Raw genomic sequence first — 20,245 nt, 5'->3', positions numbered from 1 at the left:
TGATACACGACTGCAGCCCACAGATGTCAGCAATCACAGCAGTCCATGTTGTATGTTATCGCTTAATCAATTTGTCAATCATGAGCTGCAATTATTGCCCATTAGATGATCAATAGTTTGTTTTACTTACCTTCTACTGTCAGTCATGTTTGAAGCCAAACATGGAGCAGTTTTTTACGGTGTTAAAATAAGATTTACTGTTGTAGTTCCAGACCACCATGATAAACTTTCTGCATGTATCTTTGTGTTTGGTCCAGGTTGGTGCCGGAGTCAACAGGTGGCCTGTCCAACAACAGGCAGGAGAAGGAGGGTGACACCCAGCCTCCTCCCACCCAGCTCTACAGCTGCTATGACCTGGATGATCTGGATGTGGCCTGGCTGGAGCTGGTCAATCAAGAGTTCAGACAGATGGGTGAGTGCAAACTGACTTACAGAAAAGGTAAATGTGGTGCCGCAATAAAATCTGAGATGTCTGTTGTTGATCATGACCGCCACCTGCACCATGTTGAAAGAGTTTGCAAAGGTGTCGAACATGGTCGCTGTGATTTTGTGTTGTGAAAATTATGTGTCTTGATTTGGCCACTTCCTGCATGCTACATGTGTTGTGAATGATGTGTTTCATTTCTGTTTCAAGGACTAAATATTCTGTACTGTAACTGCACATCCTCTTTTCCTTTCCTTCCTTTTCTTTGCACTTCTTGTTCCATTTCCTCCTCAGTTATCATCACCTGTTTTCTCTTTCCTCTCTGTTCCTCTTCTTCTGCAGTTTTCTGTCACTTTCTCTCTCCTCTGCTTTGCTGCATCCTCCGTTTTGCCATGGTGACAACTGCCGACCCCGAGCATCTCTCCCATCTCCACCATTTTATTTGATATCTGATCGGCTCCTTTCAGATAAAGTGTAGTAATTGTGTTTATAAATCCCCGCTGGGGTTTCAGGCCTTATTTCTGGGACACATTCTCCTTAATTCACACACACACACACACACACACAAACATTAGCTTTTCCTGGAGGAGAAGCGGGTTGTTTCTCATAGCCTTCGGTGCTAGACCAAACAAACAGTCAGTTGATTGGTTGTGCTGGGCAAGGCTGTGCAGCTCTGGACTCTGATGGGATGATTCAGTATTTTCTGTCTCAGTCCCCCAAATACTTTATACACATATACGAATATGTGTGTGTTCAGAATGTGTACTTGGACACAGAGTGTTCATTCTGGACATGCTGTAACTTTAATTATCTAAACAGCTTGGTTTAAAGGTGGGTTTAATTACATTTTCAGATTATCTAACTTAGAGGAAACCTGTTTTCCTGCAGAAAATTAGGCCATTACAGCAGCAGAAAACGCTGAAAAACACACAGTCTGTTAGTAATAACAGAAAATGCTTGAGTAAAGATCAGGCCTGATAGCGCTATAATGCATTCATGCATTAGAAAAGGCACAGAATGCATGGATGTTGTGCAGAATAGAAAACAGTAAAGCAAAAGTAATTCTAAAAATCTGTTTATATATCTTTTTTGTGTTTGTGTGTGTTTACGTGCATGAGATGAACTTTAGACAAACTGATGTGAAGCGTGTATCTCCATGTGCACACAGCTGTCACATGTACAAACATGGAAACATATGCGGAAGATAAATGTACAGGTAGGGCGCTGAAAGTACACACAGTACCCAGCACAGAGCAAAACACACACTCACACGTCATGTGCGAATAATGTCGTTGCTTCCCTCCCTCCCGTCTGTGTTCAGTTCACGATGTAAATGTCACAGCAGGTTAATATCTAACTCTGCTTCCTTTTTCTCTGCTGTTCCAAAAGCAGCTTCTAAATCCAAAACAACTGCTGTCACATAGTTTCTTCCTTTTAGTTCCTCATTCATGCCAACATTTGGCCAGTTCAACCCGAATGTGTGATTCACAAGTGGACCTGTTTTCAGCATCAGCAGCAGGTGTTGACTTTCATATTAAAGCTGATGTATTACCAAAATAATGAAGAGGAATAAGAGTGTATTGGCTAGATTTGTGTGAGTCTAAGCTCTACTTCTTTATGTGAAACTGTAGCTCAGGTTATACAATGACCATGTTGGCAATAAGGAGCTCAAGAACCAGTAAATAATATTTTTTATTTTTGGGTGGTAAGGGATCGAGTGGCATAAATAACAGATAGACGCAGGATGCTCAGCTCCACTTAAAAAGCCCTCCCAGCTGAGTGCTGAATCCTTCAAATAAATCAATAAATAATCTTCAACTACAGAATCCGGGACAGCAGAAGTTTCTTTATTGCCGCTCAGAGGATCCAGGCGGGGCAATGAGAGGCAGTGTGCCAGAAAAATGTAAATACTGAATCTAAAAATGATCACCTCACACTTAATGTTTTTTATTAGAGATTGTGGCTGAGTAAATCATTTACTCGACTACAAACTGCGATTTGCTGTGTGTGGACATGGTCTTCATTTATAACCAGTACTCAGGATTTGTGGCATATTGCAGTCTCCTATCTAAAATGCCCTTTTCTGTTTTTCAGCAGTTATCCAAATAATCATTTATTTCAGAAAAAGATACTTTTTTCACACTAGATTTAATGCCTTACTGTTACCCATTTTGTATAATCACTGTAATCTCATTGCATGTAATGAGATAATAATATGCCACATCTGTTTGCCACCGTCCTGGAAACCAGACTGTTTATTTTCCTGGTACTTCAGATCCTTTATTTTTTATGAATACGAAAGCTTGCATTTGCCAGTTAAATCAGTTTTCATCAACTATTAACCAGCCTTAGAGCAAGGCATTACTTTGAGATGCAAATGGGAGCAGGAATACTAATGCTAATGCCGACACACATTGGCATGGCGAACTGAGCTGTGGGCAAGAACGGCTTAACAGAAGATTTTGTGGTTTTTGGCTTTGATAGCAAATGGTCTTGTAGTGATAGAGAACATGTATCATTTCTCTGCTTTTCTCTGGTTAGCAAAGAGTCAGCTGCAACTCCACACACTCCCACATCCCGCAGCTAATTTTCAGCACATTTCATCCTAAGCTGGCTCAACAAAAACAGAAAGTGACCTTGCGAGGTGTAAACGCAAAGGAAAGCTGTGTGCATTTCCAATTAAAGTGTAAGACAAAGTGTTTTGGCCAAAAATAACTTAACTGAATTTGGTAAATTGGCTCTGTCTTTTTGAGTTTCCTGAAGCTTATTACTGTTATCCTTGTCGATAACAAGAAGGAAAAGAAACCTCTGAGTGTTGACTCTGTAACTTCACTCTTACTTTTAATTGCTTTGTACAGGCTCAGTACTTTCTCAAATATTTAGCCCTCCTCCCAGCAGTAATGTCTCTACCTCTGCTTTCAACACTTTCTAAGTGTTTTAACAATGTGAGTGCATTAAGACACTCCTGTATTATCTCTTATAGAAAAACAGAATGTGTCAGTGTAAGACAACGAACATAACATGCTTCACATGATCAGAAGCACACTCCTTCAATGGGCCCTTCCTTCATCCCCGTCATCCCGGGCTGCCCAGAGCCAGATGATTGGTTTCAGTCTTCTTTACGAACTGGAGAGAATAAACATGAACTAATCACGTTTTGCTTTCTGTCTTCTCGCCGCCAGCCTTACCCGAGCTGGACGAGCTGACGATGGAGTGTGTCCTGGTTGAGCTGGAGAGTGTGTGCGAGGAGAAGATGCAGCAGGCCATCGAGACGGAGGAGGGCCTGGGCATCGAGTACGATGAGGACGTTGTGTGCGACGTCTGCCGCTCGCCAGAGGGTGAGGACGGCAACGAGATGGTCTTCTGCGACAAGTGCAATGTCTGCGTTCATCAGGTCAGGACTCTTGTTTAAGCATGTGTGTATGTGTGTGTATTCGTCATCCTTTTGGCTTTTCTAAAACTTTTTTAGAGAACAAGAGAGTCTCTGTGGGGCAAAAAAAAAGCTTAATGCTGAAAACGTAAATGTAAAATACAAAAACAAGGTCAAAGACAAGGTTCAGCTGTTTTCTTCAAAGCACGCTTACATTAAGTATGGTACTCACATTTCCCTCAGACTTCATTTGTCAGCAGCATGAAAATACACATATAGTAGCAATTTCACAAATAGAGCCTGTGACAACCTGAGGCTCTGCTGTGTTTGTTACACAGCGACACAGTGTTAATTATTCTGTCCGTCCCGTTGGCACTAACACACTTTCAGTGTCATCAGATACCGGATGGAAATATTTACCTCCAACTGCAGACTAAATCTCATGTCACTCTGTCACAATTTGCCTCAGTGCCTGTAACACCAAGTCTCACCAGGTTTATCAATAAATAATTGCTAGATGTATCCTCATTCATTCTATATGAATATGAATGAAATTGAAGAATAAAAGCAGGATCACCCTAGCACCAGAACTTGATTATTTTTCATCTTGTGCCGGCACTCTGATTAAAAGAAAATGTATTTTTGTCGTGTAGCTCACCAGTTACTGACTTCACTGAAACCCTCTGGAGCCTGTCTGTTCATCTGTGAATGCGCTAAACAAATTGCTTTTATTTATTGTTACATAACTTTATTTATGCATCATGTAGAGACATGGTGAGAACACAAACTGAAAGTGCAGATGTGTGGCTTTCATATAGAACCTTGTGTGCCTGTAGACCAAGAAAATCGTAAAACTTTATTGAGATAGAATTATTGATAATTGATGATCTGTGAAAAAGGCACAAGCTGTGAACTGATGTACACAAAGATTTTCTAAACTAAACCTTTCCTGACAGTTTTTTTTTTTTTTTTTTTAAGAATTTCATGCACCTTAAAAGGTGCTAAACAAAATTAACCAAATGAACCTAAATGAACCAAAAGTGAGACAGATGAGCGCAGAACAGGAAGAAGTTTTCATTGTAATGTTTCACCAAGGGAGCCCAAAAATATGATGGATTTGCTTCCTCAAAACATTTACATTTATTTCAGCCTTTATTTTTAATATTTTGAAACACAAATGGTTTTAAATTCGCTTGCAGTTGTCTTCTCTTTTACGGATATAATGCTTAACCACCTTTACTGGTCTCTTCAGTCGGCAGAGGTGTATATTGCGTCACCTCTTGCTGCTGCTGGAATTTGCATTTGTGTCCTCACATCATTCTAAAGCACCACCAGTGGTCTAAACTTCACAGGCTTGCTCCAGTGTTTTCCCAGTTTTTGGGAGGTAGAACAAGAGGAACCTGCCAAAAATTGCGGTGTCGTGGAAACAAAATGGAACAAGCGGTGAAAGAAATTGTTGCCCCCAGGGAAGCACTAAGTAATATTTGTGCTTTTATAGAATAAACACACCAAACGCTGTCTCTTGCTTCACTAGTAAGGCGGATCTCCCTAACCTTCAGCAGGTTAAAAAAAAAAAAAAAAAACAGCCCCTGCTTACTGAGGTGTTCTGTTTGATCAATAAAATCCTTTGATCAATAAAGTGCTTTAATTGGCTTTAATGAAGACAGAATCTTTGATGTCTGATTTGCTCCTGTCACTCTGACACCAATCTGTCAGTATGAAGATGGTATTGGGTTTTCCCTGCCTTCACTCTGTTTTATCTCCTTATAACTGATCGTGAATTTTAGCTTTTCAGCCATATCACATGCGATGTATCCTTCCCCCTGTGAAATAGGGTGAGTGGTTGCACACTGAGGCCTGGTTTGAATGTAGCAGCAGCGGCTCCCGAAATTGCGTTTTAGAACGCTTTGGGGATTTTGGCCTTGGAATTTCATTTGGGCCTCAGCTAAAGAAGTACTTGTTTGACTTGAGTCATTATAAATTAGATTTGATAGATTTTATGGAGAGGTAGTAGTAATAATGGCAGAGAGGGGCATTCAGAATGACTTGCACACAGTAGTAGAGGCACTTTCAGACAGTAAAGAAGTAAATCTTATCTGACAATAAAATCATTCTCTGTTTCTTACCCTGAGGGACTGGATCTTATCAAATGTAAGTCAGTGTGCTATTATGATGGCATTAAAAAAACTTTCATGGCATCCCTATGTGTAAGCGGAAGGGGAAATGGGTTGAGCACTGGCAATACAATAACCTGCTGTGTTTTTAAAACAATATCAAATGGTGTTTTGATAATGTCTTGCGTCCGTAAGTTGATGTAATGACGAATGAAATGGGTTTGTCCGTGTGTGAGCGCGTGCGTGTGTTGTTGAAACGCCATTCAGCACAACTTTTAAAGAGCTGTAAGATGAGACAAAAGGGGCGAAGGAAGAATGCTTTTGCATGTGTCAATTTGTGAATTCGCTGTTTTCATGGGACAGAAGAAATCAGCAGCAGACTGTAATTACTTTTTCAAATTTTCTGCTCAGAAGCAGCAACCACTGAAAATAAAATAAATGAAATGTAATGGGATTCTGACATAAAAACAAGATGATGGGGCGGCCTTGTGGCATAGCTGGTTAAAATTATGCTGGGGCTCAAATCCAGCCTGTTTAAATCATTGTTCTTTCTCTCTTTCAGTCTGACTCCTGTCATACCACTTTATTGAAGCAGTTCAAAAAAGAAATGAAACCAAGCATATGGCAATGTCATCTACTTTACAATGCCAGAAAGTATATAAAAAGTTATTTTAATTTTGAAACAGTAAGATTATAAGATCATACTAGTGATTTTGCATGTTTTAATTAACTGTATGCATATATTTGGCAGAAATCTAGTTCATATTGCCAGAAAATTACTACTACTACTAGTACTAGCATACTATACATCTCATATTTATTGTACTTTGCTTCACGCAGCTCAAAATTTGTTTCGGAAAGCAAGACTTGGTAAAAGCTACACAGTAGCCGGCAGCAGGGGTGGTTAGTTTTTGTGGTAGTGGAAACATTCTTGCCCCCAAAAACTGAGAGCTGGCAGCCAAATGTCGTGTGATGACCAATAAATGACCACATTCATGTTGTTCTTTTCACTGTGTTCGTGTTTATGTAATGTGTGTCCTCTGGATTTAATTTCCTGATGGCATGGCTTGTAACTGCATGGCACAGAAGCTGACTGTCAAATCTCAGATGCTTGGGTTTCATTGCAGTCATTGTGCAATAATAGCATACCGTTGACAAAGAAAAAGTAACGTAAAATAATAAAGGAGACAACAGTGAATATTGACTTTAGTGGGTTTAAAGTAAATCTCCTACTGCTGCAAGTTTAATTTCATAGTGCACTGAAATAAACAGGAAGTACTGGCTCCCTGAAAGATAGGAAAATGGTCACCAATACCAATAATAGTAAGTATAATTAGTCTGAGCATGCAAAACCACTTTTGTGGTCTTTTAATATTGAGTTTTATTCACCATAACAACTTTCCATCCTTTTATTGGGCAAACTACTAAATTTTAAAGGAATAATATGACATTTTGGTAAATACACTTATTTGCTTTCTTGCCAAGAGTTAGATGGGAATATCAATACGGCTCTCATGTCTGTACAGTAAATATGGAGAAACAGCTAGTAGCCTATTAGCTTAGCATGAAGATTTGAGAAGAGGGGAAACATCTAGCCAGGCTCTGTGCAGGTACCAAAATCTACCTACCAGTACCTCTTAGGTGTAGTCATTAACACGAGTCAGGCTTTCCCAAAATGCTGTGATCTTCTTCACATCATAACCTCTCCCTCCCTTCCCCTGTTGCAGGCATGTTACGGCATCCTGAAGGTACCCCAGGGGAACTGGCTGTGTCGGACCTGCGCTCTGGGCGTCCAGCCCAAATGTCTGCTCTGCCCCAAGAGAGGGGGGGCCCTCAAGCCCACCCGCAGTGGAACCAAGTGGGTCCACGTCAGCTGTGCCTTATGGATCCCTGAGGTGAGACCCACAGGAAGACACAGGGATGGTCAAAAGATCCAAATACAGTGTGATGTAGATTATCGTTTGCGATCAGTAAGTAAGAACAAACTGTTCCAGTGTCTTTTTCAGTCACACTCTCAGTCAACCATCATGTAGCTGTGGATGCACCTGGATGATTGTGTTTATGATCCCAGTCACACATGACTCTCAAGAGTCAAGATGTCTTGTGTCTGCACTTTTATGTCACTGTTGATGAAAAAAATGGTATCCCTGCCTCCTCCTTTATCTCTGAGTGTTGAACACTGGTGCAGAGTGGCTCTAGAGGATGAATGGCTGTTGTTTACTTTTGCATCACTGCGCATAGCTGTGGTCGTTGTTAGAATTAGGGCTAGGGTTAGGGTTATCCACCTATCCTACATTTGTGCAGTGGTCAGTAGAGTCAGCAAATACATAAACATGAAGTGACGAAAAAAGTTGAGTGCACTGTGTGAGTGTGGCGAATAAACAAGTGCGGAGGTGTTTACACGAAGAAATGGAAAACAAAACCACTCAAAAGTACCTGAAAGACTGAGGTGTTTGACACACCTTGATGAAGACCCACGCATCACTTAGTTTGACTTCTGCGCTTGCGACTGAAGTTCCCTTTGGCTTTTCTCATCCCACCCTCAAACAAGACTGCATCCACTTCTGAAAATGACTCACTGCACACTCTTTTGTGGACAGTGGTTTTCTTTCTCACCATTTTCAAGACAGAAACGTGATGCAACCCAGCCCTTGTGTTTCTCAAAAGACTTCATACTAAACCTTTTCCCAGATCGTCATGAGACTAAAGAGAGAATGAAAAATTTGTGTCATTGAGGATGTAGTAGAAACACCGTAGAAGTGTAGATCACCGTAATGGAAGATTTCGACAGTGAGTGCGGCCTTGTTGTTCAAACAATCTGTAAGCATGTAAATAGGAGTACAAATAAACTGTGTTGTGCATTGTGCATGTAATGGATTCATGCACTGTTCCTTTGAGGGTTGATGGGAAACATTTGTACTGTCTCGGTTAAATAGTCAATACAAATTCAACAACGTTTAAAAAACAAGACATTCTGTTTCTCCTTATGTAAAGTTAGCATTTTGAGATCAATTTAATCACCACATTGAATGTTTGGCATCAGTATTACCGTGGTATACAAAGAAAACCACTGCCAAGAGGATTTGCAGTTTTGGCATGACATTATGCCGTGTTGTACTTTCTTTGCCACAAGGTGGATTTTGTATTTTTAATTTTTCTCTATGGCACAAAAGCGGCTTCAAAGGATAGGTTTGGAATTTTTCAGATCTATCTAAAACCTTTACAGTGTAATTGCTGTATGAGAGTTTCACTTCACAGCAAGTATGGGGAGGAGTGATGATTAAAACCCATAATTCCCTCAACGTACATACTGTATGACGTGTGAGTACTAAAAAAAAGTAAGAAAGTAAAAAAAATAGACTAAAACAACTGGGTGTACGAGAAAGGTGGCCTTGATTTTTGAGATACTCTTGCACGTGTCAGTTTTTCACCCCCCCCCCCCCCCGTAAACTGTTTTGTTTACAGTAAACGCTTACAATACTTCATGTAGCTTCTTCAGTTGAGACCTCACTTTTAACAATCTGTAGATAATGTAAATTGACTCAGAAGGAAACAGTTTTTCAAGCGTATGCCCAAGCAGCTGCTCATTTTGACTTGATGTGTCTTGATGATACCTTTTAGGAAACGACTCTCCTCTGAAAGCTCCGAATGGTCACAAAGCAGCCGATCATTTCAGAGGTTCAGGGACGGATGTTGCTTCACGCCTTCGCGCACCTTTAAAATCGTTAAAGACAGTCAGTCATGTGTCTTCAGCCTATTCAGCAGCGCACTCCACCAGCAGATTTCTCAGTAATGGAGTGGCTTTTGGCACCTCAAACCTTTTACCTCTAATTGCCTTCTGTCACCCTTGATTGGGCTAATTGTTTTCGTTGCTCCGTTCGCTTTTGTTTTCTCTTCCTACCATGGAGGGGGAAAAAAAAAAGATAATTTGCATGTCTGTACCGCGTGTGCGCATTTGTGTGTTTGTGCGCGTCTCCTTGTATAGACTCAGTTATGTGTGCTTGCGTGAGCTAAAAGGTGTTAATAGCAGACGTGTACACAAATAAACACACACAAACACAGCACACACATCACAACACCAGCTAGTAGATTTTTACTGAATATCACAGTAGTGGAAATTTCCAGAAAAGACGAGTCTGTGTGAGTGTCATTCATAGAGAGAACCAGATTGGATTTGTGTGTGTCTGTGTGTGTGCACACGTTTGTGCTTGTGTGAACACACCACCCAGCCTTCAAACAATACAGGCCCCCTGCAGTGCTGTATGTGTAGCTTCCTTCTGCCCTCTGCCTTCAACCCCGTAGAGAGAGGTCTTTCTTTAAACGGCTTTTCATAACACACACACACATACAGGCACACACACACATTCAAAGGCTCGTAGTCCCTCTCTTAAAATGCCTTTCCATTTAACACTGTGATTTCCTCCCATTTCCACTGAAGTGATTTCAGATTTGAACTGTGAAGCTGTTGGGGAATGAGCATGTTAAAGGCATGTACCTACACACACACACACACACACACACACAGATGGACACGCACTTCTATTACATGGAACGCTGCAGTTTTGATTTTTCAGTATTGACAAACCACAAGAAGAGAAGAAGGTGGCAGAATTGTGTAAAGTGCAATCTATGTCAGTGTGTGTGTGTGTGTGTGTACACCCCATACGTGCTCTACGTGTGGGCATCATAGTTGAGAACAATCCAGTCAATTAACTGTAGCATTCAAAGACTGGAAGTCCTTTTGCCATCTATTGATTCGTCCATCAACTGTTAAAAAGAAGCGAACATTGACGGTGATGGCTGTGGCATCATTGCCTGAATTGTACTTTCTATTGACATATTCAATGGAGTGAAAATTGACCCCTACTCCTACTCAGTGTGCTGCACAAAAGACATCAATAATACCAGAAGCATCCAAGGCCGTGGGCTTGTTCTGCGGATGAGAAGATGATGGGAGGAACAGAAAATCAGATAGCAGGACAAGTGGACGAAGAGAGGGAGGGGCGCAAACTGCGGAAATCAGTCGTCAGCTCGTTAATTCAAGCGTGAAGGACAAGGAAGAGATGGGGCCACGCCGCAAATATGAGGATAAGTGAATGTGAAAGAGGTGGAATGGTTTTTGGAAAGAAGTAGGCAGTGGAGGAAGGAAGGAAGGAATGGCACTTTGGTGATGAGTGCTCCCCACTCTGTTCTGCATGGCCGGTTGGCACAGGTCAATGACTTTTTGGTTGTATTTGGTGCGGCGAGGTTCGGAGCCAAAGTCACTGTGAATAGACCGCTCAGAGAGAGTGAGTCACACTGGGCTTTACAATAATGTTTTTCCAAGGAGCACATGTGTCCCTGCTCTGGCTCCAAGGACGGTCTTGCCAATCTAGAATCTTGGCTTCGAAATTGGAAGCCACTCTACTAATTATCATCCAAGCTACAATAAGTTTATTATTATCTTCCAGTGGAAAGTTTGGTTGAAAGCATTTTGTTTTTGTCAAATGAAAAACTGATGTTGATCAAAAGATGATGCAGTGCTACATGTAAGGATGGGTGAAGCATGACCTCCACCTGATAATCTAGGCCTCACAACTACCAATTTTGATTCTAAGAGTTTAGTCCACAACATGGTAAAAATGCTGCATTTTTAGTGCCTTAGGAGATGTCTTTAAATTCCTTGTTTTGTCAGACCAACAGTGTAAAACCCAATGATATTCAATTTACATGATAGAAAACAGAGAAAAGCAGCCAATTCCCAACATTTGAGAAGCTGGAACCAGAGAACATTTGACAATATTTTGGTGACAGTCAACTAACTGATTAATCAGGTAATTGTTCAGCATGAGAAAAAGAGTTAAGTTGAAACTGCACTTATAAATGTGACCAATTTTCATCATTATGATTTTATCGCAGGCTGCTAAATGAGTTCTGCAAATAAAAAAGCTGAGCACATTGTGTTTAACTGGGTTCAGTTTTCCCATTCTTTGGGAATTTCAAAGACAAGAATCAGAAGAAATTGGATGAATCTCCACCCAGTGTTGATTGATTTGTGTACACATTTGTATATACATGTGTCTCCTTGTTATGTGTTCCCTCTAGGTGAGTATAGGCTGTCCTGAGAAGATGGAGCCCATTACCAAGGTGTCCCACATCCCCGCTAGCCGCTGGGCTCTGTCCTGCAGCCTGTGCCGAGAACACACAGGAACCTGCATACAGGTACATCACATAAGTACTTATCCCTGTATGGATGAAGGATGTAATCATCACATTATTTGTTTCTGTGCTCTGGCTTTCTGGATTTAAAACTTCAGCAGAGTACGTTAAGCGTACATGTTTACAGCTCTGTAAGTGCTTTAGTTTTACTCTGACAGCTACTGTCCACTGCTAAGAGTCAAACAGAAGCACAGTTCAGTCCCCCTCTTCCTTTTTTTTGGTTCTTCTCCGTCTTTTTACTGTTCCAATCCAATTCATCTGCATGCGTACGGGGGTACAGGGGTGGCATTGGAATAGAGAACAACCTTGAAGAGAACTGGTGAAAGTTTTTAAATGTCTGTGAAATTCAGTGTTTAAGTTTAACTTTTGGAGTAGAATCAAAGTTCAAACCCACTCATTCTCACATTCTGAAGAAAAGCCTTGCAGGCTTATTCTACAAAAAATAGAATACATATATATAGTATATACTCAACACACACACACACACACATAAAATGTCTCTTAGAAACACAGATCATCATAGTTCTTGTCCTCCTGCTGGGCGCCAGTGGATCTGTTTCAACCCACCACTTCTTTAACATGCTGCTGAGTACACAAACAAAACCCCCGCTGACACTAACACTAACTCACTTCACAGTTATTAGCCTGAACACCATTCAGTGTTTTTAAAGTGCCCTCAAGGTGAACTGGATTCCTAAAGCCCCACCTTCCATCTGTGTGTGTACATGTGCAGAATGTGCACGTGTGTGGATGTATATGAACATATGTACATGCAAGTGTGTTCATATGCTTGTTTGTATAGCGGTGAGGGTGTTTGCCATCGCAGGATTGATGCTGTAGATTAACAGCAAGTCCTTGAATCAGAATTGCCCACAGGGAGAAAGTGTCTCTCTCTTTCTCTCTTTCCTCTTTCCATAGCTGAAGGCAGGCGGCTGTACAAACACACTCACTACTCAGCTGCCACCTCGCACAGTAGGTAGAGATGCAGCGCTACATTTCACCACACTCAGCAGGAGTCCTGTGTAGGCTGTAATACAGGGAAAAGCATGAAGTAACAAAACGCTTTTCTGTCTTAAAAAGTTTAAGCACAGAAGAGTGAGAGAGAATACAAAGTGCATACTCAGACTTGATTTTCAACATTTTTTCTGTTCTTTACAACAAAGGTTTCTGAGCATATTTTAACATTTTTGATGAAAGCTCAAGCACCTTGCTCATTGTAGATTAAATATAAATGAGGTTTATTATATTAGTCACTCTTATATTAGTCACCTTCTGTAGCAGACAACTTATATTATGTGTTACCACTAAAATCTTTTGATTCTCTGAGTTCTTCCCTTGTAGACTGCTTTTCATAGTGAAAGCCAAGTTTCTACTCCTCCAAGTCTTTGGTCATTTCATCTTCTGGGAATTTGGTAGCAAACTTGAGTTCCTCTAATGACACACTGTCACATCCGATTTCATGTGCTGACTGTTTCTCCAATAATGATAGTTGAGTGTCTCAGAGTGTTCAGAACAAAATATATGTATTTAATGAGCCACTGTATTAATCAGAAAGTTCTCCAAGTGTAATGAGACTCTTAATTAGTGCTTTATTAAAGGAAGGTGCACTGGAAAGGTCAGCCAGTCAAGCCTGTGCTGTATTTGTTACAGCTCACAGAGAGTCAGTCTGTGAACAACCGTCAGCAGTAATAGGGTGACACGCTCAGCTAATTAAGAAAATACTTCTGCTTCATGGTTAGTTTGTCTTTTTCACAGATTTCAGAGGAACCTGGCAGGTATTTGAATTTAAATACCTGCAGCTATGCCATAGGTATAGCAGGTGAATATGATCTGAAAAATACTGATTATGACTCAGATCAACCTTAGATCAGGTCAATCAGGTATCAAGTTACAAACTCCTGCTATACAGCCAAACATTTTTAGACATGCAGACCTTTACTTTAAAAGACTAGTGGAGATGTCAAAGTTTTCAGTGATACCAAACTAACACACAAGACATCTACAGCATTTACATTTGTGTGAATGGCGCAGCTGTAGGAACATGGATGCACTTTGCTTTGAAGAAAACGTGCAGACATAATATACCTTCAATGTACAGCTGCAACAAGATGACAGTATATATCTTAATATTCCCATACAGAAGTGGAATAAGATTATATTAACAATTATAAAGGCACTTGGAGAAATAAAAGAGGATAACTAGATGTTAAGGATTCAAATCTTTACATTATAGACTTCTCCTATAAGTTAGACACGAAAGACTAAGATTCAGACAAGTCAGTGTCTGAGAGAAAAAAGTGTTCAATGAAAATAGAGATACCCCATGTACATTCCCACTGGACGTGAAAATCAAAGGTTTTTAAAATGAATAAATAAAATATAGCAGCCAAAATCATCAATATTCCTCAGCTGTCAGGCTCTCTCTCCATCCAAGGATCAAAACCATGTGATGGATATTGGTACTGATATACTTTAGCTGGTCTGTGAAGCCTAAAAATCCATGATTTCATCAGGATTTCTACTTGACAAGGTAGAAATGAGAAGATTTATATGACAAATGTCTCACGTTAAAGCATGTCAGTTTAAATTCTTGAGTTCTGCCAAACAACATATTTGGAGTGACTAAATATTCTTTGAAATTGCAGTTGTCCTCATGAGCCTGTCTCTGGTGGCCACCTCTTAATTAACTAGAACTGATGAATGTATGTTTGTGATTTGTTTGTCTGGTTGTAGGTGCTGTTTTTGATTTGAGATAAAGCAAAGCCGTTTGGATTGAAGCGCTCTTGTGCTTAATTAATAATGAATAATTTTATTTGCATAGCACAGTTCACATAGCAGACCTCTGTAGCTCTCTTAAATTTACTTTTGCTTAAGCATTTTTAAATCTACTATTAAGAGCTGGCAAAGCATTTAAAATTTAACATTTAGTAGTTTAATAAATATAGGTCCACATCTCTCTCTTGGAGCAAGAGAGAATATGATTAAAATATAACAATAACATATTTAGTTTTTTCCATAGTGACCTCATGCAAAGGGTTGAAGATTAGTGCACAGTTAAACAAATACCCAGAAGTACTTATCATCAGTGTGGGCACTGATAAAACATTATCCATGAATTCCAGCCAGAAGAGAGCAGGTGCAGCCGAAAAGGCCAGTTGAGTATTTTTTTGTGATGACTCAGTTCATACCAAACAACATATCTTGCCGGCTCCATGCTGTGTTCAACCTTTTGCCTTTTGACACCAAATAAGTGAGAGCAGCTGCAGCGGGCTCACTCTGACATTTGTGGGAAAAATGGCTTTAGAGTGTAAACCTTTGACTGTAACTCAATTTTTTAACAAGACTGTGTGTCTATATTGGTGTCTCACAGAGGGCAGATAATTTTTTGATCATGCCTTCTGTTCCTCAAGCACTTAATGAGTTAGTAGAGTGAGAACAGTTTTTCTTAATGAAATGAACAGCCTTAAAGGCTAAACATCAAAATGAGAGAGGTGAGACATCAACCTTCAAACACAAGAATCAAATGATGCAAATGAAACAATAATACACGAAACAAAACACTGGGAGAGCAGCCAGGTCATTAGAAAGAGCTGGATTCAAAGATGCAGAGAAAAATCAACAGAGGAACACTTCCTCTGGCTGTTGGAGGTCACCATCACATTTTCACGTCCATGTATGCATTTCCTTGATAGTCTGTATAGAAATGCATGGGCATTCATTGTGCGTGTTCTTTATACCACAGTTTTGTGAAGAATTGGGCGGACAAGGGTGGAGAGTGTACATCAGTGCTCACACTAGAACATAACAAGACAGGAGGTCTGCCGTTGGTCTGTTTGTGGTTTCAGATGTGTTCATATGCTTGTTCACAAATCATGCAAGTTGTGGTTTAGGCGGGATGTCTCTGTTTATCCTTTCAACACACAAATACGCCTCAATAAAGAGTCAAAACGGTTAAAGCAAGAGAGACAGAGAAAAGAAAGAGCACGAGAGAGAGAGAGGGTGGGGTCAGAAAACATAAACTGAAACTGTGCGTTTAGCAACGCTTGTTGAAGCCGCACACTCATTTCATGTTCTGCTGAGAGCTGACAGGTAGTAATGATGGACTGGTTTACCTCACACTGATGACCTACTTAAGCTCAAAATCCGTGTATAGTTTTTGGGGGGCGTGACAGGGAATAATGAGGAAAAATGCACCACAGACTAGCCTAAGTTCAAGGTAAATTTCACAGAAATAATTTCTAATAACCTTTAAAGTTATATAAATATTATTCTGTTTTTTCACCTCATCATACAGGTGCCTGTCAAACACTTTTCACAAGCAGCATTTCTTTGGCAGGAAGTAGTTCCAATTAAAAGTTTTATATATATATCTCGCTGAGCCAGGAAAGGGAGAGGCAGAGTGACAGAGAGGCGAGGTTGGTTGTGGAAACGTTATACAGACATTTTCAGTCACAATGCTCATAAACAACACAGCGGCGAGAACCCTCCTGCTGAATGCTAAACTAAAGTACTGACCTGCCCGCACATACACACGCCCTTCAACACACACACTTTTACAAATGTGCATGTACTTGCACACACTGATAACAACACATAGCCACAAGGGCTCACACACGCCAAATCACACCATGCCTGGAGGGACTCAGTGGGAGGCCGCCTCTTAGTATGACCTGTAATGGATAGTACTGACACACACACATACACGCATACTCACAAACACACACACACACACACATCCCAAGTTACCGAAATGTCAGCAGAAATGGGGGAACCGTGTTTGTTGTGACTTGGCTTGTCTTTCTGCTTTGCTGCACTCGCATTGGAGCCTTGATAACACAAGAAATGGTCCAAAAATGACACTTTAAAATAAATAGTTGTGACAAAGTGTCTGAGAAGTTGAAGAAGAAATTATGTGTATGTGTTTACACGCATGTGTGTTTCAGAGAGAGACATTAAAAGTGGCTCCAAGATAATAACAATGCTTCTACCAAGCATTTCAAGCAGCTTGTTTTTTTTAATGAACACAGAGATGGAATTAACACTCAAATGTTTCACCTTCCATTCTTACTTTTTCTTCTCCTGTAATTCCTGTGCTACATCTCTTATCTTGCTTCCAACATTCTTCCCTATTTTCTTCTCATCCCTGAGCCCTTCTCTCTCATATAGCACCTTCCTCCTTCCTTTTTTGCATCCTCATGTTTACCAACATGTCCCTCTTTTCCTTTCTCATATTCCCTCTGTTATTATTATTGTCTCTGTCACTGACTGCATTTCCTCTCTGTCTTCCCCTTCTAGTGCTCCATGCCCTCCTGTATTGTGGCCTTCCATGTGACATGCGCCTTCGACCACGGCCTAGAGATGAGGACCATCCTGGCCGAGAATGACGAGGTGCGCTTCAAGTCCTTCTGCCTGGAGCACAGCTCCACCGCCAGCAACAGCAGCGCACCCGCCAACAACACCTCCAGCACAACCAGCGCGACTAACGGCAACCACGCCGCTGTTTCAGCCACCAATGGAACGCATGGCGCAGCCAGACCTGACTGGGCCACCGCTGCTGGTGGCGGTGTGGAGCTCCGGCCGGACCAGCAACACCAACTAAATGGTAGCAGTGACCCGGAGCAGAGGTCAGTATCGCACCCGGTTTCAGTGTCAGCGTCGGAGCGAGCTGAGCGGGACCAGCTGGAGAGAGAGAAAGTCAGCCAGAGGAAGCAGAAGCTCCAGGAGCTGGAGGATGAGTTTTACCGACTGGTGGACCCAAGAGAGGTGGCTGAAAACCTGGGGCTGCCCGTCTCCCAGGTATGTGAAGCCATATAACTGAGACACTAAGACACGATGCTATACACTCGCCACTCACTGTAATATCTACAGCTCCAGGTGCACCATAAATAACTTACTTCTCCAGACAGCCACTCCGGTATAAATAAAGCATAAGTATAAAGCACACACATGGGTCGACAGGTTGAGTGGGTGAAAATAGCTTGCTGATGAGAGAGGTCAGAATAGCAACACTTGTTCATTCTATCTGGCAACAGATATGCTGTTCAGTACAACAGAAACATCCAGCAGGGCATGTCAGAGCACACGGTTTATTGACCATCCAGGTAGAAAGTTCAGTTTCTGTTTCCTAAGAACAAAAAGCTTGAAGCCTCTTGTGGACAGCAACACTGAAGACTGATCTGACAAAGCCTGATTTGCTCCTTTAGTAGTTTGACTGCACAGTTAATCATATCTTAGTTAAGATAATGATTCAAGCTTCTGCAATTTATTAAACTTATTCAGATTCAGTATTGATTAGTTGGATTTAGAGCTGGCTCTGGTGCATGAAATAAAGTGCTCCCCATTCACAGGTAAACTGTCTCATGACTAACAGGGATTTGTTTAGATCATGCTGTGATTAACTCGTCTCTGCTTTGTAGACAGGGTTGCTGCAGCAGGCAAGACCTTTTTTTAACCACATAGAGAGAGAAAATTGTTAGCAAGCTTTAGTGGTATAATTACTGATATTTGTGTATTCAAATGAACATGAAAACAAGAACATGCACAAGATATAATCTACACTGGATTAAGAGATTTCAGACAACATAATACAATCATGATGCTGTGATTACAAATTAGATTTTTTAATTTAATTAGATTTTTTTTTTAAATTGGGAAACTTTGTTTTTGTTTTTTACAAGGTGGACTTTCTGTATCAGTTTTGGAAATTGAAGAGGAAGGCCAACTTTAATCGACCTCTGGTGACCTTAAAGAGGGACGAGGTGGACAACCTGGCCCAGCAGGAGCAGGATGTCCTCTACAGACGCCTCAAACTCTTCACACACCTCCGACAAGACCTGGAGAGGGTGAGTAAGAGACTTATGTGTTTGTATGCGTGTGTGTATTTTTGGTGTGAAGCCACTGAAACTTGTTGCTTTCTTGATGGTAATTTTTTTCGTTGTGTATATATCTGTGTCGGAGTGTGTTTGCGCATGTGGGTGTGTACATTCTCAGTGCTTGATCCAGCAAGTACTGCTGATATTTAAGGGGTAATTTACATTTTTCAGAATGTTAATTAAAAAGATCATTGACAGTATCATTTAAATTTGATTTTTGTTTTCATGAATATTAATGTTAAATGAATGAATAGCCCCAAGGATGAAGGCATAATGAAATGGCTGGGTGATGTAATGAGTGATTGAATGATAGCCCAGTGTTGAAAATTGAAGTAAAAAAATCCACCCACCACACAAAATTCATCAGTGTTTTGGTTTTTGTGCCTCTGACTTTGGGAGAGACAGACTTCAAATTCAGTCTCAGGTGACCCAGAGCACAGAAATAGAATATGTAGAATATGTGCAACTCTTGGGAAGTGAAAAGGTACCTCTCTAATTGAACAGTGGAGGTGAGGCTCTTTTTTTTCTGAGAGACTCAAAGTATGTTTAGGGATACTCCCGAGCCTCCTGCTGCGCACCACTGTGTTGGAGTTCCCCAAGAAAAAAGGATGGTAATGTTTGTGCTGCTGCTGCATGTCATGGAGAGGAATGCTTTGATTTGTAGTCTGGGATGGGTCCTAAGGAGGCTGCTGCCAAGGGACTCCATAGCTCTGCTGGGGGGGTTCAACTGTGGGGTTCTTGGAATGAGCAGCCTGCCTGATCTAAACCTAAGTTGTGTATTATTTAGCCTCTGTACTAGTCATTGACTGTCTATGATGACCTTCATTTTAAAGCATGCCATCTTTTTCAGTATCACCCATTAGAGGCCATACTGAAAGGCAGCCTCCCGCTGAGTCCCTCCAGGCATGGTGTGATTTTGTGTGTGTGAGCAAGGCAACACAAGACCTTGGGCCATAGAGCAATGATCGAGTATGTAGTTGTATCAGATCTTAAGCTGTGTGTCTTTGACACTTGGATAAAAAGAGCAGCAGAGCTGTCAACTGGTGAATTGGATCAGGTGGCAGGGGGTGGCTGCCAGACAGACCTGGTAAATCTATATGTGCAGTTACAGTTAAGTGTTAGATCCCTGTCTGTGAAGTCTTCAACTCCCACCTCCACAAGAGTTTTTCCTGCATCTCAGGGAGCAGTTGTGGACATGAAATCCAAGTTCATGTTCCATATCCAAAGCCTCCATTGTAAAACAACTGCTCTGTCTTGTGGGCAGACT

General features: G+C 41.0%; 1 protein-coding gene across 2 annotated transcripts in view; it reads left to right on the top strand.

Moving 5' to 3' along the window:
* Positions 1-20,245, top strand: part of jade2 (jade family PHD finger 2) — a 169,315-nt gene that overhangs the window by 86,229 nt on the left and 62,841 nt on the right. For both annotated transcript variants that reach the window (XM_018691335.2, XM_018691333.2), the window contains exons 5-10: positions 258-412; positions 3,607-3,818; positions 7,636-7,803; positions 11,993-12,109; positions 17,402-17,902; positions 18,784-18,948. In XM_018691335.2, coding sequence (XP_018546851.1) covers positions 258-412; positions 3,607-3,818; positions 7,636-7,803; positions 11,993-12,109; positions 17,402-17,902; positions 18,784-18,948 — 1,318 coding nt within the window. The remainder of the gene's footprint in view (positions 1-257; positions 413-3,606; positions 3,819-7,635; positions 7,804-11,992; positions 12,110-17,401; positions 17,903-18,783; positions 18,949-20,245) is intronic.

Source organism: Lates calcarifer, linkage group LG20, assembly GCF_001640805.2.
Source record: "Lates calcarifer isolate ASB-BC8 linkage group LG20, TLL_Latcal_v3, whole genome shotgun sequence".
Lineage (NCBI taxonomy): Eukaryota > Metazoa > Chordata > Actinopteri > Centropomidae > Lates > Lates calcarifer.
The sequence above is the reverse complement of the archived record's forward strand: the minus strand, read 5'-3'. Positions and strand labels throughout refer to the sequence as shown.